Source organism: Capsella rubella, unplaced genomic scaffold (genome assembly GCF_000375325.1).
Source record: "Capsella rubella cultivar Monte Gargano unplaced genomic scaffold, Caprub1_0 scaffold_2, whole genome shotgun sequence".
NCBI classification, from domain to species: domain Eukaryota; kingdom Viridiplantae; phylum Streptophyta; class Magnoliopsida; order Brassicales; family Brassicaceae; genus Capsella; species Capsella rubella.
Genome location: NW_006238922.1, coordinates 13317166 through 13336436, shown reverse-complemented (window position 1 = coordinate 13336436; position 19271 = coordinate 13317166). Strand labels below are relative to the sequence as shown.

At 35.1% G+C, this 19271-nt stretch overlaps 3 protein-coding genes across 3 annotated transcripts; 1 reads left to right on the top strand and 2 right to left on the bottom strand.

Moving 5' to 3' along the window:
- Window positions 1–2450: 2450 nt before the first annotated feature.
- On the top strand, window positions 2451–5984 carry LOC17894537 (protein STRUBBELIG-RECEPTOR FAMILY 5). The gene is made up of 15 exons (XM_006301868.2): window positions 2451–2535; window positions 2663–2795; window positions 2903–2974; window positions 3079–3144; window positions 3217–3288; window positions 3388–3459; window positions 3558–3629; window positions 3729–3794; window positions 3879–3944; window positions 4067–4377; window positions 4447–4703; window positions 4793–5064; window positions 5162–5282; window positions 5379–5515; window positions 5626–5984. Exons 1-15 carry the CDS (start codon window positions 2451–2453, stop codon window positions 5912–5914), a joined length of 2091 nt encoding a protein of 696 aa, XP_006301930.1. The 3' UTR covers window positions 5915–5984.
- An 82-nt stretch (window positions 5985–6066) lies between these two features.
- LOC17894180 (amyrin synthase LUP2) lies at window positions 6067–11146 on the bottom strand. The gene is made up of 17 exons (XM_006301304.2): window positions 10807–11146; window positions 9560–9745; window positions 9294–9383; window positions 9014–9211; window positions 8856–8940; window positions 8581–8747; window positions 8315–8506; window positions 8112–8225; window positions 7918–8037; window positions 7711–7833; window positions 7543–7641; window positions 7403–7459; window positions 7125–7315; window positions 6860–7037; window positions 6695–6775; window positions 6519–6602; window positions 6067–6270 (listed from the first exon to the last, which is right to left on the bottom strand). The coding sequence occupies exons 1-17, from the start codon at window positions 11011–11013 to the stop codon at window positions 6157–6159; spliced, it is 2286 nt and encodes a 761-aa protein (XP_006301366.1). The 5' UTR covers window positions 11014–11146; the 3' UTR covers window positions 6067–6156.
- Window positions 11147–12397: 1251 nt separating this feature from the next.
- Window positions 12398–17515, bottom strand: LOC17894179 (amyrin synthase LUP2). Its single transcript, XM_006300708.2, has 18 exons — window positions 17441–17515; window positions 16972–17186; window positions 15986–16171; window positions 15735–15824; window positions 15440–15637; window positions 15286–15370; window positions 14983–15149; window positions 14718–14909; window positions 14522–14635; window positions 14327–14446; window positions 14121–14243; window positions 13936–14034; window positions 13796–13852; window positions 13503–13693; window positions 13238–13415; window positions 13056–13136; window positions 12888–12971; window positions 12398–12793 (listed from the first exon to the last, which is right to left on the bottom strand). The coding sequence occupies exons 2-18, from the start codon at window positions 17173–17175 to the stop codon at window positions 12671–12673; spliced, it is 2292 nt and encodes a 763-aa protein (XP_006300770.1). The 5' UTR covers window positions 17176–17186; window positions 17441–17515; the 3' UTR covers window positions 12398–12670.
- Window positions 17516–19271: the final 1756 nt, after the last annotated feature.

The following is a 19271-nucleotide window of genomic DNA, read 5'->3' as shown; positions in this document are numbered from 1 at the left end:
TATTAACGTTGCTCAATATTAATACACGTACATTAAGTTTAGTTACCCTACTCCATATTGTTTCGCATTCAATCGAGCTTTGATATATATATGTATATATATATGGATGGTGACATAACAACAAATACGAGTACAATTACTATGCTACACACATATATATATATATATATATGTAATTGTCAATTATAATTAGATTATGTTTGATCTACCGTGTATAAATTGTTTACGTAGTTAAATTATATATGGAAAACACATTCGATCACACATAAATATCATGATACCTCGACTACACGCATTTGGTGTCATTCGAATGATCGCGTGCACTACCAAAATTCGTATAGCCGCCAACGCAGATAAAACCAACCTCCTAGCTTGTATTTTTAATTAAAACTTCTTTCACGATATTTATTCTATTTAAAAAAAAAAAATACTCGTCGTTTATGATTTATCCGTCAATCGTTTGTAGTAGATTCTTCTATTTACTGCTTGCAATTTGCCTATAATCATCAACATAAAACAGTTCCAATTACAAATATAATTAAGAAGAACAAAAAAAAACATGTTGTTATTGTTGAGTAATATTTATGTAGCGATATAATCTGTTGAAACCCAATATTTATGAGACCTACATTTAATATATACAACTATTATGATATATGAAATTAATAATTTGATACTTCAAAAGAAAAGTTGTTTGTTGTATAAGTTGATATATAGTATTTGACTGATATAGATGTTACTAGTTAACTAGAGAGCTTGATTCTTGTATGGTTGTACCATTTAGGGTTTAGTCAAGACTACTCTGATTGTGATAACACTGATAGCTATTTATAGTTTAAATATTTTACTAATTGGTTGTTCATCTTCCCTAGTTGTTGTATTTTTTACTATATAAACCTAGCTAGACCCACCTTATACTGATGATGATATAAAATTAAAGTTTTCACTAAAATAAGTATTGCTTCCTGATCTATACTATTGGACTAGTGGTTAAAACGGTGATGTGTTCACTGCATTTGTTGCTAGTCACCTTATAATCACTATAAACAATTTGTTTCCAAACATTCATGAAATGAGCATACTATATATTATAAATAATAATTTATATTTGTATTCTTTTTGCAAGTATATATATTTTAAGTTTAAACATATACATTCTGAAAAAATTATATGACCAGAAACTAAATAAACACACAGACACACACACATTTTTTTGTTTTTCTTGATCTATGAAAATCACAATTTTAAAACTATATATATTAAAAAAAAATATAGAAACAAAACTGTATTTTATGCAGAAATAGGAGAAGTGTAGAGGTCCATCGTCCATGTAAAGATATATTCCACAGCACAGTTAAGGAGCTGCAATGGGGTGTTTGTCAACGTGGAAGAATTTTGGTATTGTAAAGGACAGAAGTGTTGGCTAAAAATATTGAAATGTCGTTGGGGAAGATTAGAAAATATATATACTTATGTGGTATTACAATATTCCGAGTCAAAGTCACTCTTAACAACTAAAATGTCCCTTTCTTTTCTTTTCTTTTTGTCAACCAACTTTTAATATCCTTTCTAGCATTTTAATCTCGGAAAATACTATACGTAATAGTTTACTTATTTACTTAAAAAAATGAGCTATTAGATCGGTTTGGTTTTATTCTACTGTGTCCATTAGTTTGCATGAATGCTATTTCTTTGGTCACGTATTAGATTTAGATTTTAGACTGATGATGGGTTTGCTGTAAAAGTTTTTACCAAAATTCTACTCTGTTGTTTTTTTTTTTTTTTTTGATAAAAACTCTGTTGTTTATCCTCAAAATTATATGCTCACTTCCACGAAACTCATATATTTGGTATTTAATTTTAGGTTTGGTTTCACGAGTCCAAAAGTAAGGTGAGAAAAGAATCAGAAATTTAGACATTTAAGTCTTTTGATCTCAAAGTGAAAATGAGGAAAAAATTTACATTTATATATATTTAAGTGATTCGGTCAACGATATTAATTTCATGGTATCCCCAAGTCTTTTGACTTTGACCTTTTTAGATTTTTTAGGAGGCTCTAAATAAGCGTGCAAGTGGGTCTGCGTGGGCTTATATGAGAGACTACACATTAGCCTATCGTTCAGAAAAGCCCATAAGTATTTTTTTTACTAATTTGTTGATTAATCATTTTGTAAACTCAATTAACACACACATTTCACCGTCATTGCGCATCTTTCGTTTTCCCGGAAAGATCTAAAAATAGATCAAAATCAGTAAACAATTGTTCAGCGAAAGTTAATGGTCATGAATGATCATTTCTTGTCCCTGAACCAATCCTCAAAAATGTCTCTACCCCTAATTCTAATCACAATGGCACTTTCTCTCAAACCCTCGTTGTCCTGTTCATGAATCAAACCAGGAAGCATAACCCTAACCCTGAATCCTTTTCATTATCTTTCTTGCAGAACAAGATGATGCAGAAGCTCGTAAGCCTCTTGATCGTCTCTCTCGCTATTCTCTTCACTTTAGTTCAAGCAAAAACCGATAACCAAGAAGGTAAAATACATTTCAGGCTTAAAGTTCAAATTATGTTTTCTTTAAAAACCATGCTTTTAGTTTTTGTATGTGATTACTATATTAAACCGATAAAAAAAAAAAGAGTTGATCTGAAATGTTTTGGCAGTCTCCGCTTTGAACGTGATGTTTACGAGCTTAAATTCGCCGTCGAAACTTAAAGGCTGGAAATCTAGCGGAGGTGATCCCTGCGACGGTTCTTGGGAAGGCGTCAAATGCAAAGGCTCTTCGGTCACAGAATTGTATATAATCATCACCCTAATATAGTTTAGAACCCTAAATCTCAGACCATTACTTGAGTCACAAGTTATCCTCTTCCTCTCATTTATTTTTTTTCTTTCTTCGACAGACAGTTATCAAGCTTTGAGCTAAGTGGATCTCTCGGTTATCTACTAAGCAACCTCAAATCTCTCACAACTTTGTGAGGATCCTCATTCAATAGTCTCTTTTAAATTAGTTAAACTAGAAATCAGACAATAACAGTTTTGTTTTTTTTTTTTTAAATCTGGTGTGGTGATAGTACAGTGATCTCAGCAAAAACAATCTAAAAGGAAACATACCTTACCAACTCCCACCTAACCTTGCCAATCTGTAAGTTCACACATTTGTTTTCTGATCACTTATTACCCAAGAACAAATCGTAATCTGCTCGTTTCGATACAGAGACTTTTCTGAAAACGAGTTGGATGGAAACGTGCCCTACTCCTTATCTCAAATGAAAAGTCTGCAAAGCATGTGGGTGAAAGCAAATAAATTTCATCTAAGTATAAATATCGTTGGTGTTAATTCGGGTTCATGAAATGATCACTTGTTAATTTTATATGTGAAATGCAGTAATCTTGGACAAAACAAGCTCAATGGAGAACTCCCAGATATGTTTCAGAAACTGTCCAAACTCGAAACTCTGTAGGTACAATTCCTTTAGTTCTATTATTTTAAGAGAAAATATTTTTAATAAATCATTACATTTGAGACCTTACACACCACCAAATTTATGTATGCAGGGACTTATCGTTGAATCAACTCTCTGGGAAATTGCCTCAGAGTTTTGCTAATCTCACAAGCCTCAAAAAATTGTTAGGAACAAGAAGCATATCGTCATATTAAGTTTTTTATTTATTTATTTAACTTTCTCGAATGCTAAATAGGATGATCATGTCTTGTTATTGTGCAAGACACTTGCAGGAAAATCGTTTCAAAGGCGACATAAACGTTCTCAGGAACCTTGCGATTGATGACTTGTACGCATTTAGAAGAACCTGGACTTGGGTTTTGACACTGTTCCGATACTGAAACACATTCGTTTTCTTCTTTTGTGGTTTCAGGAACGTGGAAGACAATCAGTTCCAAGGATGGATACCTAATGAGCTTAAGGATATAGACAGTTTACTGTAAGTGAAACAGTTTGCTTCCTACACAAGAAACATTTTTTCAACATGAAAAGAAAAGAAAAAAACAGAGGATAATATAAAAGAGTTCCCCTGTTTTCTCTCTGCTTTGCGTTTGATAAAAGGACCGGAGGCAACGACTGGTCAACTGAAACTGCTCCACCCCCGCCACCGGGTGTTAAATACGGTCGAAAATCTTCAGGCTCTAAAGACGGAGGAGGTATAACCGCTGCGACCGGAATGACGATCGCTGGAGCAAGCTTAGGGGTTCTTGTGTTGATCGCCGTTTTAATCGCGATTGTCTCCAAGAAAAAGTCATCTCTCTCTCCTCATTTCATCGACGAAGACAACAGTCAACACACCCCAAAATTCAAATCTCTCGCCTCTCATGGATCTGCGCAAGAGCTTCGAGTCGATTTCGGCGAGGATTACAAAGGTATACTCTTGACATTTTCGACCTTAATTATTTTTGCAAGTAACTGATCGAGAGGAGCTTATATTGAAGGTGGGAAATCTGATGATGAAAATATCCACGGAATAGGATCAAAGGGACTGAAGCATTCCGTTTCCTCGCGTGTGATGTCTTTCAACGATACCGAGTTCGCCAACAAGCTCAACGCGAAACGAACCACTTCAACTCGTTCCGCTATGGAATTCGAGCTCTCTGATTTGCAAAGCGCGACGGCCAATTTCTCACCTGGAAATCTACTCGGTGAAGGCTCAATCGGACGTGTTTACAGAGCCAAGTATTCCGACGGACGCGTAATCCCCTTACTTCACGTGTCAAACAAGTAACAGGACAATCACTATTCAGTCCACAATATCTGATCAAATTTTTATTTTTCATTCAGACTTTGGCGGTTAAGAAGATCGATTCCACATTGTTCGATTCGGGTAAATCAGAAGGTATAACGCCAATTGTAATGAGCGTCTCAAAGATCCGACACCAGAACATAGCAGAGCTTGTAGGTTATTGCTCAGAGCAAGGTCACAACATGTTAGTCTACGAATACTTCAGGAACGGCTCACTCCATGAGTTCCTTCATTTGTCAGATTGTTTCAGTAAACCGTTGACTTGGAATACAAGAGTCAGAATCGCCTTGGGAACCGCTCGAGCCGTCGAGTACGTTCTCAAATTCGACAACAACAAAATATACATAAACGCAAACGCTCTTTTTGTTTGTGATCATAATATTGTTGTTTTAAATTTGTGTACGTAGGTACCTACACGAGGCATGTTCCCCGTCTGTGATGCATAAGAACATTAAGTCTTCTAACATTTTGCTAGACGCAGATCTCAACCCTCGTCTCTCAGATTACGGGCTCTCAAAATTCTATCTTGTAAGCATGGCTTTTTCTTTCATATCTTACGTTGAAACTTGAAATTTTGGAGTGAGTATATCAGAATTAATTAACGTTCTTTACATGGTGTGGCAGAGAACGAGTCAAAACCTAGGAGAAGGATACAATGCACCAGAAGCCAAGAACCCTTCTGCTTATACACCAAAGAGTGACGTCTACAGCTTTGGCATCGTCATGTTAGAGCTTCTCACCGGAAGAGTTCCATTTGACGGGTTAGTTCCATTTTATATGATCATTTATCTTCAATCGAATCTCAGTTGCCTACTTAAAGATCTTTTTTTTTTTTTTTTTTTTTTTTCTGGTTGGCTTGTGTTATAAGCAGAGAGAAGCCAAGGCCAGAAAGATCGCTGGTGCGGTGGGCGACACCACAGCTTCACGACATAGACGCATTGTCGAATATAGCGGATCCAGCTTTGCACGGGCTTTACCCACCAAAATCATTGTCAAGGTTCGCCGACATCATCGCATTATGTGTACAGGTAGAACCAGAGTTCCGACCACCGATGTCGGAAGTTGTGGAGGCGCTTGTACGGATGGTTCAACGGTCAAGTATGAAGCTTAAAGATGATCTTTCATCATCTTATCGAGCACACGACGATTATGATTACTAGAGTTTAACAGAAAAGTAGTGACTTTATAAGAGGAGATAATTAATAAGCTTCTCCACATGAAAACAAGAGAAGACGAAATAGTTATTCGGTTATTTACTTTCTTAATATTTTTGTGATCATTTTTTCAGATGTATTACTTGGCTGGATAAACATTGATATGAATAAGTAAAAAAGATTAATTAACAATAATCAAATTCGTACGTTCTAAGTAAAGATTACATAACATATAGTAAGTACAATGATTAATCAAAAATAAACGCAACTTTTCGGTATTCCGCGAGTGCCCATAATGGGAAGGTGTTTCTGTATGTAGCATAGTGTAGCAAGCATGTATTCATGAACGCTCCTACTATTTCCTGCAAACACACACATCATAAACAGACAATAAATAAACTCAGTAACCTAATAAATCAATTATACGTTTACTATTGCTTGAGGCTTGAAAAGTGATTAGAGTTCAGGTCAACGAGATTAATATTAGAACTGATTTTATTATTACCTGAGTATGGACATTGTAGACAACATTACAACGGATTCGAGAACGTAGGAAATTTATTCTAACTCTCGTGTATATGTTTCACAAAGAGGATGTCTAAAAAATAACCTGTTGAGGAAAATCGCCATTTTCAAGTTGCGAAGTAATGATAAGTTTTGCAGCACGATGAAGAGGTATAGGATCTCTCTCGGCCTGTTGTATACATACAGCAGAGGAAACGGTAAGTATACTTTCATTCGTTGTACATGAAATAATTGCAAATATAATATTGTAAGTATTTGAACCTGTCCCGCATGAATCAGACCCATCATAGCCCATGCGGTTTGCACTAGGTTTGATTTGCTCCCTTCTAATGGTATGTATCTCTGCATAGAAACCAAATTTAACGCTTCTTCAAAACTTTAGGTGAAACTAATATATTAGAATTTGGTGTTAATTCACAAAATTACCTGCTCAGGGCATGAAAGATAGCTTTCGCCCCAACCTCCATCTTCTTTCTGTATTGTAAGCAGGAAATCTACACCCTTGCGCATAGCCAGACAGCTTTTATATGTCTTACCCACGGCTGCTAGGCCGCTAAGAGCAAACCATGTGGCGTAAATGAAACAAATACCCCAGTTTCCGTACCTATCAGTACACAAAAAACACTATTACATTAGAACTCTTAGGAACCATACTCATTAATCATGTCTTAGTTATATTAAAGTAATATACCATGAACCATCTGGCATTTGCTTGCTTTCTAGAAATTGCACCCCTTTCTCGATCGACATGATAATCTCTTCTGTCCTGTGATCCGGATACAGTTTTTTGAACAGAACCAATGCTTGTATAACAGCTGAGGTACATTCCACGTACTCGCGTTCAGCCATAACATCAGCAAAAATATCAGTGGGGTTGAGCAACTGCAACACCAGTTTCAAAGTTTTTTATAAATCCGCAAAAAAGGAAAAGAAAATGTGAACATCCATAATATGTGTTGTAACTCTTACTTCCAACCATTCATGTGCACGGACTGGCTCCCATGCAGTCAAACCTCCGTTTCCACTCTACATTAAATGAAGTTGTATTCGTTAATAACTTAATATCATTTAAAGACATAGTTTTGACAGCATTAGTCTTATAATCTCACCTGTAACGATAATAAGAGATTAACAGAATCGTAGAGGTATTCAGGATCTAATTTCTGACCAACGACCTCAGCTGGCATCATCGAGAGCAGCATGCAACACTACAAACCCAAAGAAGTAAAGGTTCTGGAGACTTAATATTAGTTTTTCTCAACAACAAATTTGATTACCTTGAAAGCTTCTGCTGTACAATCTGAAACTTGCCATCCATGATCGCGATCTGACAAAGTCCATGCTCCTTTTGAAATATGGCGATACATGCTCTTATAGTCGCCTGAAGGGTTTTCTCTAACCTAAAAAGCTCTTTGATTTAGGAAAAAAAAAAGAACATTCAACTGCTTCATAGAGCAGTTCAAGGTAAAAGACTATATTTAAACCTGAGATTTCTTAATGTAACTGTGTCCTTTCCTGAGTACGTCATCAGTTTCATCACAAAGATCACTAGCAAGTATAGCTTGCATCGCAAACCCTGTTTCCCAGAGTTGACTTCCAAAGCTCTACAAGAAATTGGAATGCTTAAAAAAATTCTTAGCTCAAGTACACATAACAAAACTATCTTATTTATTAGAACCTGCATTTTCAGTCCGTCCTCAGCTACCCACATGAAGTCTGGAATTCTAGCGAGATGTTTCTTAAAGTGATCTCCATTCGGATGCTCAATCCAGCAAGCAAGCATGCACAGAACCTGAATAAAAATTAAAGCACGTAATTTGAAATTTTAAAGTTTAAAGAGTATGCATGCACAATACGTTAAAGGTTTTCTCAATGTCTTACCTTCTCAACACATCCGATGGTAATGTAATGGCTATTTTCGTCTTCATAATGTATGTGTTCCATTGCCACGCAAAGAGCCTTTTCCCTTACAAGCTTGTTTAACGGCCACCTTGTAAGAAGAGGCTCCACAAAAATGTGAAGAGTGTCCCATATCAAATCTTGAACCAGAGGATGAGGATAAAACATGTCTTCCTGTAAAGATAAAATGCTTGTGGATTTTCTTACTATGAAATAGAGATTTAAAGATTAAAATTGGTTAGCCATACTTTTGCATATAAACGTCGCGCTTTATTCCAATTGATTTTCTCGTAAGGTTGTAAGTGGAGTTCTCCGCGCAACAGCATGATAAGAGGTGTTAGAGGACCAACAAATCTTTTCCCATATAGGTAAGACACAGGCATATAAACCATCCGGGTATAGCACAAAAACTTTCCTGTATTTTTTTTGCATCAAAACAAGACATATTAAAACAAAGCATCAATTCACATAGCTGTTTCAAGTCGATCTAGTATAGTCTTCAAATTAAGAAAAAAGCACAAACCTATGTGTAATGGAAGGAAAGAAGGTAACAACCAGATCTCGGGAGGCATCGGGTTAGTTCCAGACCAATCATAGATTCCGAGTATCTGCAAACAAAAATAAAATCTGGTAGTAGTAAAACTTCAACATCTCTGAGTTATATTAACATATGTTCCTTACCGAGAGCCACATTTTCCCCCAGGATGGAATATAAGTCACACCACCACGGTCAAGAATCCATTGCCTGGCCCGTTTGCACGCGTTATCTTGTCCTCCATCGGGACCTTCTCCGAGCATACGCAAGCATATATAATTCAGCGCGGTGCAGAACATAACACTCTTTCCCTCGATGTGTAGTCCCCACCCACCGTCTTCGTTCTGCAAATTAAGGGACAACACAGTGATGATCTCTCAAATCAAGGCTCTTCTTAAAGAAATCTGAGCCAAGAAATTTCATCACCTGGTGACAATAGATATATCGAAGCATCTCTTTGCGATGATCTGCATCAAATACCTTGTCGAGGTGTCCTGTGATATACAAACAAAATACCTGCAGGAAAAATTCCTCAGTTTAGTTGATTCTTATCCTTCCTTCTACTAGAGACAATTTCTCGCTCAATATAAAACCTAAAAATCTCTAATTCTAGCATCTAAGAGTATTAGCCAGATAGACATGAGGTAAGAAATTGATATGAGTATGGAAAAGAAGAAGAAGAAGAAACATACCAAAGGAGGGAGGAAGAAGAGAGGTCCGGAGAATTCTCCAGGCCAGTGGCCGTCGGAGGCCTGCAAAGCCGAGAAGAAGGAAACACCTCTCCGTAACGCATCCGTCGCGTTTTCATGAGAAACGCCTTCGCCGTCATCAATCTTCACCGGCGGGATCACTTGCTCGAACTTTGCCTCTTTCAGAAACTGTGCGGTACAGTCGAATCAGCAGCTCAGACCAACAATTTCCAAACGTTTTTTTCCAGTTATTATTATTTTTGGTTCTAATCAATATAACAGGGCCGGCTCTTAAATCTACGTCAAAATCGATGGTGGCATATAAGCCCATTAACGTATAGAGCCCAAAAGTAATAAGTTTCATTATGATTTTTTTGTTACTGGTCGATTCGTTTAGAGCATTTTTACTGGTCCTTACTAAAAACACAGTAAACCGAAGAAAAAGCGAGAGAGAGGGACACGTCCTTCTCAGTTTCTTCAGCCACTTGTCAAACAACTACTGACTTTACTATTATCGACTTAAATGGCAGTAGATTTCATAATATTTGTTGTTATTTATTCTAAAAAATCAAAAAAATTCGCTATTCATAATTTTAGCAAAAGGCGATTTCCTGAATTTAGAAAAATCAAATTTTATGAGATTTTACTTTAATTTTTTTTTAGAATCCAAAACCCAATTTTTATTTTTTTCTAACAAATATCACGTACTTTTTTTTATTAATATTTTTATTTTTAAGATCAAAACCTAAAATCTACAGATTAAATCAAAAATTAGAAAAATAAAAAACATACAAAACATTCGTGACCTAAAACATCAAAAATCAAAATATATTACAATAGTAATATTTTTTTCTCAAAGACTGTGAGATTCAGTTTTCATATTTATTCTATATTATATTTTTAATCTTACAGATTTTCTTTCGTTTGGCATTATATATAATACTTATATTATAAATGTCATTACTATATATTTAATCCCGCTGGATATAAAGTATGAACTCAATACATATAAATATGTTTTTTCTTAAATCATAATAATAATAATAATAATAAAATTCATCAAGTTATAGATTGAACAAGGTTAACAAGGTGAATACGTGATTGCAAGTTTGTAACCACAAGAAAAAAATACAAATTGTGAAGTGGGAAAAAAATTTGCAGTCAAAATGAATCCAGTTTGTTTAACTTTTATGGCATTTTGCGTGATAAACAAAATAAATCTTGCTTGTGATGAAAAAAAAAAAACTTACTTGCATTCGCCACAAGAAGTCGCTGCAACCTTTAACACGAGAACGGTTGTCTAAAAATTTCCGACGAGCTTCTTCTACGGCGGCTCGTTCCTCCGGCGTGCCAGCTTTGGGATTAAACTCCCATGTTTGACGTCCCACGAAGTTGTTGCTGCTGAACAAGTAAGGATCCTCTTCTCCGTTTCCCTCTCCTATCTTTAGCCTCCACATACCAATTTTCCTATATATGTATACTCGCTTTTGGTTTAGAACTTCATGCAGAAATCGCACGATAATATATACAGTCAGAGAGTGTATACACCCGTACGAAATTAAAATATATAGGTCAGACTAAAACATGCATACAATATATATATATATATATATATATATATATATATATTTATATTGTGATTTAATATCGTAAGAAGTAAAGAACCCGCATGTAACGATTATATGAGATATACAGATTAAATGATAGAGGATTTTTCTGTTAAAAAGAAAAAAGAAAAAGAAAAAAAGAGATATGGAGATAAAGAGATTGCCCTTGGTCGACGTTTGCCTTTGATATTTGATAAGTCGGTACCTTGGGAGAGTTTCATGTACGCACCTTCATATATAGAGAAGGAACTAAAGAAGCTTAGGCTTCTACGTAAACAAAGATTAGGTAGATGTCACATGCTCTTGGTCAGAAATAAAGAAAACATGCTTTACTTAAAAACGAAAATTGACAATACTTATTTGCAAGCAAGTTATCACTTATCACTACTTATTTGCTAGTAAGTTCTCACTTATCACTACGATAACCTAGTAAAGCTGATTAATTTGTTTTTATTTTGTTGATAAAAGATTGTAACTCTGTTGTTATTTGTTATTATTGTCATAACTAGTTAAATTATAAGTTATAAAAAATTTGATGACTTCAATAAAATTATAGAAAGTAAATAAGTAAAAGATTTTTAAAAATTGTTGGAGAGTTTTCTATAGTTTTATTGATTAATTTTTCTATAATCTTGTAAAGTTTTCCAAATAAAATCTCTTTGTTTTGATGATATTTTCAATAACTTTAATTCTGAAGAAAAAAAAATTATAAAATTATAAACCAATAACATAATAATTGAATTCATTAACAATCCTAGCTAAATTCTTTTGTTTTAGTTAAATCATACAAAAAATAGTTAATTATATAAAATTCTGAATCCAACAATTTCAGATTTATTAAAATTTTAAATAATTTTCTCACAAACTGATAATATTAAACTTTAACCGAAACTAACCAAAACTTGATTGAATAACAACAATTCTACATAACATATAAAATCATTCGAATTTTACTTTAATAACTAATTAATAACAACCCTTATCATAAATTTCCAAAATTTGCCTTTTGAACCGTTGGAACTGTCTGAATAATTCATAAACCGACAAACACACATACGCAAGTACTCTTTTTGGTCTAACACAAACACAACGCATATTAACAGCCTCTTTATGCATAAGAACATCAAGTCTTCTAAATATTTTGCGAGACACAGATCTCATACACGCGTCGATCAGATTATGGCCGCTCAAAATTCTTATCTTGTGATCATTAATTGGTTGGCCCCTAGAGCTGTCGACGAATGCGACTTGTGATTGCCATTATCTTAATTATCTTTTTCAGTGTTGACACACTAATTGCCTGATACATCATGTACGCAATAAACCAACATTTCAAATATATATAAGGAGAGTGCTACAACAAGAAACGAATTGTGTAATGCCGTGGAGTGAGAGTAGGTGTCGTCATGTTATGCGGTTTCCGCACATAACATGAATCTTATCTGATTATTATATAATTAATACAATATTTTTCTTGTTTTCATATTAAAACCTACTAAGACAAACACTATAGATGTTGATGAGTAACGAACGCAGCCTTTCGGTACTCAGCAAGTGCCCACAATGGGAATGTGTTTCTGTAAGTAGCATAGTGTATCAAGCAATTTTTCATGAACACTCCTACTATTTCCTGCACATGCGATAATAACATTTCTCCAAAACTATGAAACTGCAAGAAACGAAAACATATATAAATCAAATTTCTAGCAAAGAGGATGTCCAACCTGCTGGGGGAAATCTCCATTTTCCATTTGTGAATTGATGATAAGTTTCGCAGCACGGTGAAGAGGTATTGGATCTCTCTCAGCCTGTTTTTTTTATATATATTAAATCCAAGAAATTTCGTTGTTAATTTATCCAAAAAAATTCGATGCAAAATGAAATATTTGAACCTGTCCAGCGTTGATCAACCCCATTATTGCCCAAGCGGTTTGCACCAGGTTTGAACTTTTCCCTCCTGTAGATATGTATCTCTACACATATACATCATGTTAAAAGGATAAACACTTGTTCAATAATTTTGATGAAATTTATGTACTAAGGTCTGACTTCGCGTTGATCTCCAAATAAATACCTGTTCAGGGCATGAAAGATAGCTTTCCCCCCAACCTCCATCATCTTTCTGTGTCGTGAGCAAAAACTCAACACCTTTACGAATAGCCTGGCTATTTTGATACGTTTTACCAGCGGCTGCTAGACCGCCAAGAGCAAACCATGTGGCGTATATGAAACAAACACCCCAATTTCCATACCTATCAATCATGATAAGAAAACACATTACTTGGTTAGGCTAGCTTCTTCTAAATCCGTATATATGACCTGTGTTAAAACTAATATACCATGAACCATCTGGCCTTTGTTCGTTGTCGAGGAATTGCACTGCTTTCTCGATGGACCTACTGATCTCTTTTGTCTTGTGACCCGGATAGAGTTGCTTGAACAGAACCAGAGCTTGCATAACAGATGAAGTACATTCCACATACTCACGCTCAGCCACTAGATTAGCCAAAAATTCTGTGGGATTGAGCAACTGAAAACCATTTACATAAGGTTCAACATCAGAAATTTTTTTCCGACGAGCTTCTAAACTAGAAAAAAATATGAGAGCATCCTTATGTCTTTCAGCACTTACTTCAATCCATTCATATGCACGGACAGGCTCCCATGCGGTCACACCTCCATTATCACTCTACATTAGATGAAGTCACGGATTGTAAATTTTATTAATAGCCATACTTTTTTGGGACAATAGTCTTATAGATTCACCCTTACCTGAAAAGACAGCAAGAGATCAACAGAATCGTATAGCTGTTCTGGATCCATTTGCTGGCCAACAACCTCAGCCGGCATCATGGAGAGCAACAGACAACACTACAAAACAAAATTAAGTATATTAAGGCATAACTCTCGAGGAAACTACAACTATCTTGTTTTGCATCAGTGATTGGTTGGTTAACCTTGAGAGCTTCAGCTGTACAGTCTGAAACTTGCCATCCATGATCTCGATCAGATAAGGTCCATGCTCCTTTGGATTTGTGGCGGTACATGCCCTTAAAGTCACCAGAAGGGTTCTCTCTAACCTGCAAGGTTCTTTAAATTTAAGGAACCAGAGTCTTCTTTAGGGAAATCAAGCTATAGTATTATAATAAAAAGTATATCAAACCTGAGATTTCTTAATATAATCATGTCCTTTCTTGAGTACATTGCCTGTTTCAAGAGAGAGATCACTAGCAAGTATAGCTTGAACCGCAAACCCTGTATCCCATAGTTGACTTCCAAAGCTCTGCATAAAATTAGATTCTTAAGAAGTTATCATTATCAGACTACACCTTATATCTAATTTTAAATCCTTTGGTACCTGCATTTTCATTCCATCTTCGGCGATCCACATGTAATCTGGAATTCTAGCAAGATGCTTCTTGAAGTAGTCACCATTCGGGTCTTCAATCCAGCAAGCAAGCATGCACAATACCTAAAATACACAAGTTGGATTCAAACAAACAATCGTAAAAAAGTATATGCATAATCTAATAAAGGGTCATTCAAAGTTTTACCTTCTCAACACATCCGATTGTGATATAATGGCTGTTCTCGTCTTCATAATGTATATGTTTCATTGCCAGCCTAAGAGCTTTTTCTCTCACAAGCTTGTTTAACGGCCAACGGGTAAGGAATGGCTCCACAAAGACATAAAGAGCGTCCCATACCAAATCTTGAACCAAAGGATGGGGGAAGTACATGTCTTCCTGCGGGAAGAACGATGTAATGTTCATATTATCATGGCATATAAATTTTAAAATAAGAAATGATCAACCATACCTTTGCGTAAAGACGCCGAGTTTTATTCCAGTTGATTGATTCGTAAGGTTGCAAATGGAGTTCTTCACGCAGTTGGAGAATAAGAGGTGTTATTGGACCAACAAACCTCTTCCCATATAGATAGGACATGGGCATGTAAACCATCCGGCAATAGCACAAAACTTTGCCTAAATATATTGTTGGGTAAGACGAAACATCAAAAACCAAAAAAAAAAATCAACAAACGGAAATAACTATTTTAAAATGAGCCAATTAGTAAAATCTCAACAGCAAAAAGATTAATAAAGGAAACGGGAAACTAACCTAAGTGTATTGGAAAGAAAGAAGGTAGCAACCAGATCTCTGGAGGCATAGGATTGGTTCCAGACCAATCATAGATTCCAAGTATCTACATGCAAAGCAAATCAAAAGCTGGTTGACCTCTCAGATAAATAAGGATATAGTCCCAAAGACATACCGATAGCCAAATTTTTCCCCAGGATGGAATATAAGTCGCACCACCACGGTCAAGAATCCATTGCTTGGCTCGTTTACAAGCGTTATCACGTCCTCCATCAGGACCTTCTCCGAGCAAGCGCAAGCAGATGTAATTCAAAACGGTGCAGAACATCATGCTATTGCTCTCAATGTGCAATCCCCATCCACCATCTTCGTTCTGCAAATTAAAGGATAACACAGTTACTCATGTGAGGATCTCTGAACAAGGCTCTTCTTTAAAACAAATGAGCCAATAAGTTCATCGTTGAAGGTACCTGGTGACAATAGATATGTCGAAGCATCTCTTTGCGATGTTCTGCATCAAATACCTTGTTGAGGTGTCCTGTGATATACAAACAAAATACCTGCAGGACAAATTCCTCAGTTTCATTGATTCCTCCTCGGTTTATTATCTGATAAATTTGTCACGCAATAGAAACCCTAAATCTCTAAATCTAAACCTTATAGTATGCTTCGATAGACAGATTAAAGTAAGAATTGAAAGGAAAGCGAAAAAGAAACATACCAAAGGAGGGAGGAAGAAGAGAGGTCCGGTGATTTCTCCAGGCCAGTGACCATCGGAGGCCTGCAAAGCCGAGAACAAAGAAACACCTCTCCGTAACGCATCCGTCGCGTTGTCATGAGTAATCCCTTCGCCGTCATCAATCTTCACCGGCGGGATCACTTGCTCGAACTTCGCCTCTCCCAGAAACTGTGCGTACAGAAACCCCAGTCAAAATAAATTCCCACTAAACAGTAACATTTTTCGCGTTGGAGAAAAAGGAAATCAATGAAAAAACATGGTATGAATAATTGCATGGCCCATTAGCTTTTAGGGCCCAGAATTAAAATAAAACTCATAAAACGTCACTACGATTTCGTCATAGGTTGTTCTTTTCCCTTTTTTTTTTTTTTTCATTGGTTGTTGTTCTCTTTCTCGGTCGATTTATAATTTTATAATTGGTTTTTCCTAGAGACAGAACAATTATGAATAATCTGATTATATATATATATATATATATATTCGGATGTTTTTGCCTAAAATAAAAGATTCTTTAAAAACAGAATTTTATCTTTTTAATCTTATAGCTTTTATTTCATAGATCATCATACTTAGATTATCAACACAGATTCTTTAATGTTTCCTATAGGATGTTAATATTCAGTTTTCCTGTACGATAAACCTGCTGCATGGTTTCTATGACAATTCTACAATTGGGAGCCAAAATCCACATCATTTATGTGGTTGTAACCCAACTGCATGTGTATCAATTATGAACTATATATACAGTATATCTAAAAGTGAAAATCATTCACATCAAACTATAAATTGGACAATACGTGACTGTCACCACCACACACAACAAGAAGAAGAAAAGAAAAAAAAAACTAATTCTGGGAAAGAACTATACATTTTATAGCCAAATATCACAATATAATTAGATTTTAGGGCATGCATTTTGTCATGATAAACAAATAAATAAAATCTCACTTGTGGATAAAAGAACTCACTTGCATTCGCCACAAAAGGTCACTGCAACCTTTAACACGAGAATGGTTATCTACAAAATTCCGACGAGATTCTTCTACGACGGCTCGTTCCTCCGGCGTACCGGCTTTGGGATCAAACTCCCATGTTTGACGTCCCACGAAATTGTTGCTGCTGAATAAGTAAGGGTTTTCTCCATTTCCCTCTCCTATCTTCAGTCTCCACATAACGAATGATCCTGTATATATATATACGTAAATTTTCCATATAATATACTCACTCAGAGAGTTTAGATTTCAGACGAACAATCCCATTATGGTACATACGATCCAGTTCCTATACATGCATACATATGTATAGATAATATATAAGCCCTATATATATATATTACATGCTTATAGATATATCAATATAAAATGGCCCTTATTATGTAATGAGCTTGTTATAGAGAGAGGATAATAGAGATAAGAGAAAATGAAGGAGAGAGTCTACTTGTGCTGCGTCGATGTTTGCCTTTGCGATTATTAGTGATGATTACGTATGTTTATATAGAGGTCGAGGGCGAACTGAATAACAATTATTTGGGCATATTAATTAAAGAAATTATTATCTTTAACGTTTATCTATGTTTGGGTTAGACAAATGTTTTTTCTCATTTGTAAAAGGATACACCTTATATGTATAGTTTACAGACAGAATTAAAGACAGGCTCAAATTGAATTTTTTTTTTTTTGGTAAAAATAGTACACGTAATATAGATTTTCTCATCAACGTGTTATTGCGGCAACATCGTATATGTTATTTGTTTTTTGGGGGAAACATAAATGAACAAGACTTCATTAATTCGAGTATTGAATAAAGTTGTAATTATCTAATCCTAGTTCGTAGGTTCCATATATAATCCATATGATCAGTTCCATAACAAAATATCAGATCTCATCAAGTAGTACACCCAAATCAAACTCATGTAATAAATGACATGGTGGACCACCTGTTTAGTTCATGCAACTGATTAAATATACTTTTCAATCACTTATGTGTTTGAAATCGTGAGAAAGTCTAAAGACCATTCAAATAGAGATCAGTGTACACGTAGAGACTAGAGACCCACTCAAAAAAATGAATCGTCGCTGTTGTTACAACAAATAACGATCATTCACACATTTTTATTTTATTTTGTCTCTCTTAGAACCAGATAGCAGTATAAATTAACAGTTTTTGATACAAAGAGAAAAATGATATGTATTTTGTTTTTTGGACTATGTATTCAGACTTGTTCGACGATGTAATTAAATCTTTTTTTTTTTTTTGGGTAACATGTTAGATGTAATTAAAATCTTCACTCTTGTTTTAGACCGTACTTTATGTGAATTAATCCCAACTCTTACTACACATGGATGATGGTACCATCATAAAAAGGTACTTATAAAAAATGATCTTTATACAAGTACGCATACAAATTGGAGTATATGTATCAATCAACATTTAATCATGGCCGACCTAACCATAAACGCCTCACGTACCGTCTTAGATGCAGTGTGGACAGATGTCCGTGTATAAATGTAGGGCGCACATGATCGCTATGATCCAATTATAGTAACTTGACAAAAACAGATATAATGGGAGTGAAAGAGAGATTTAATTTACTCAGTTTGTCAATCGCAATAAGTGCAGCCGTACCATTTCTATCTTTTTTATACGGCGTTTCTGTTTTTGTCATCGAGTGTAAATTGCCGTTAGAAGAAAGTGTTGCATGCAATGTTGTCATGTATGTCACTAGCTCCTATCAAAATATCCATATTTTCAAACTTTTTTTAAGAAAGTCGTAATCTATATCATATCATATAATGTTATTTAAAAGATATTTTACGGTTTTAATCAAAGCGAATATACATTTAGCGAGATCAATATGTCTCTGTATTTTTTGCTCACTACTCGATAGAAACATTTATTCAACTTCATCGTAATTTTAAACTTCGTATAGTTTACTATATAAGTGGGCATGGTAGCGATAAAAAAAAAAAAAAAAGGTACTGTAAACTACAAATACTATATAAGTGTATCCAACGCTCATATTCACAACCGAACATTTGAAATCCAACCCATTACAACCATACTTTATCGTAGGGCTTTAAATGCATCCATGGTTTCTAATGACAATCTAGCTAAATCCCAAGTTTCTAAAGTAAATTTTGCAAAATAGATTATTCTTCATTGATACTCACGCACGTCACACACATAAATCTCTTTTTGAAAAAGGGGTAGTAAAGATATAATACAGGTATGGAAGTTTAAAGGGGGTGCACTAGCTAGTGACAGATCA

Coding starts and splice junctions, on each gene's coding strand:
- LOC17894179 (XM_006300708.2), bottom strand. CDS start 17,175: ATGTGGAGACTGAAGATAGGAGAGGGAAATGGAGAAAACCCTTACTTA. Junction 15,150..15,285: donor TTTCTTTCCAATACACTTAG/GTTAGTTTCCCG, acceptor CAATATATTTAG/GCAAAGTTTTGTGCTATTGC. Junction 14,910..14,982: donor CTCGGCGTCTTTACGCAAAG/GTATGGTTGATC, acceptor TTCTTCCCGCAG/GAAGACATGTACTTCCCCCA.
- LOC17894537 (XM_006301868.2), top strand. CDS start 2,451: ATGATGCAGAAGCTCGTAAGCCTCTTGATCGTCTCTCTCGCTATTCTC. Junction 2,796..2,902: donor GGCTCTTCGGTCACAGAATT/GTATATAATCAT, acceptor TTTCTTCGACAG/ACAGTTATCAAGCTTTGAGC. Junction 3,945..4,066: donor AAGGATATAGACAGTTTACT/GTAAGTGAAACA, acceptor GTTTGATAAAAG/GACCGGAGGCAACGACTGGT.
- LOC17894180 (XM_006301304.2), bottom strand. CDS start 11,013: ATGTGGAGGCTAAAGATAGGAGAGGGAAACGGAGAAGAGGATCCTTAC. Junction 8,038..8,111: donor AGGACGGACTGAAAATGCAG/GTTCTAATAAAT, acceptor AATTTCTTGTAG/AGCTTTGGAAGTCAACTCTG. Junction 7,642..7,710: donor GTACAGCAGAAGCTTTCAAG/GTAATCAAATTT, acceptor TTGGGTTTGTAG/TGTTGCATGCTGCTCTCGAT.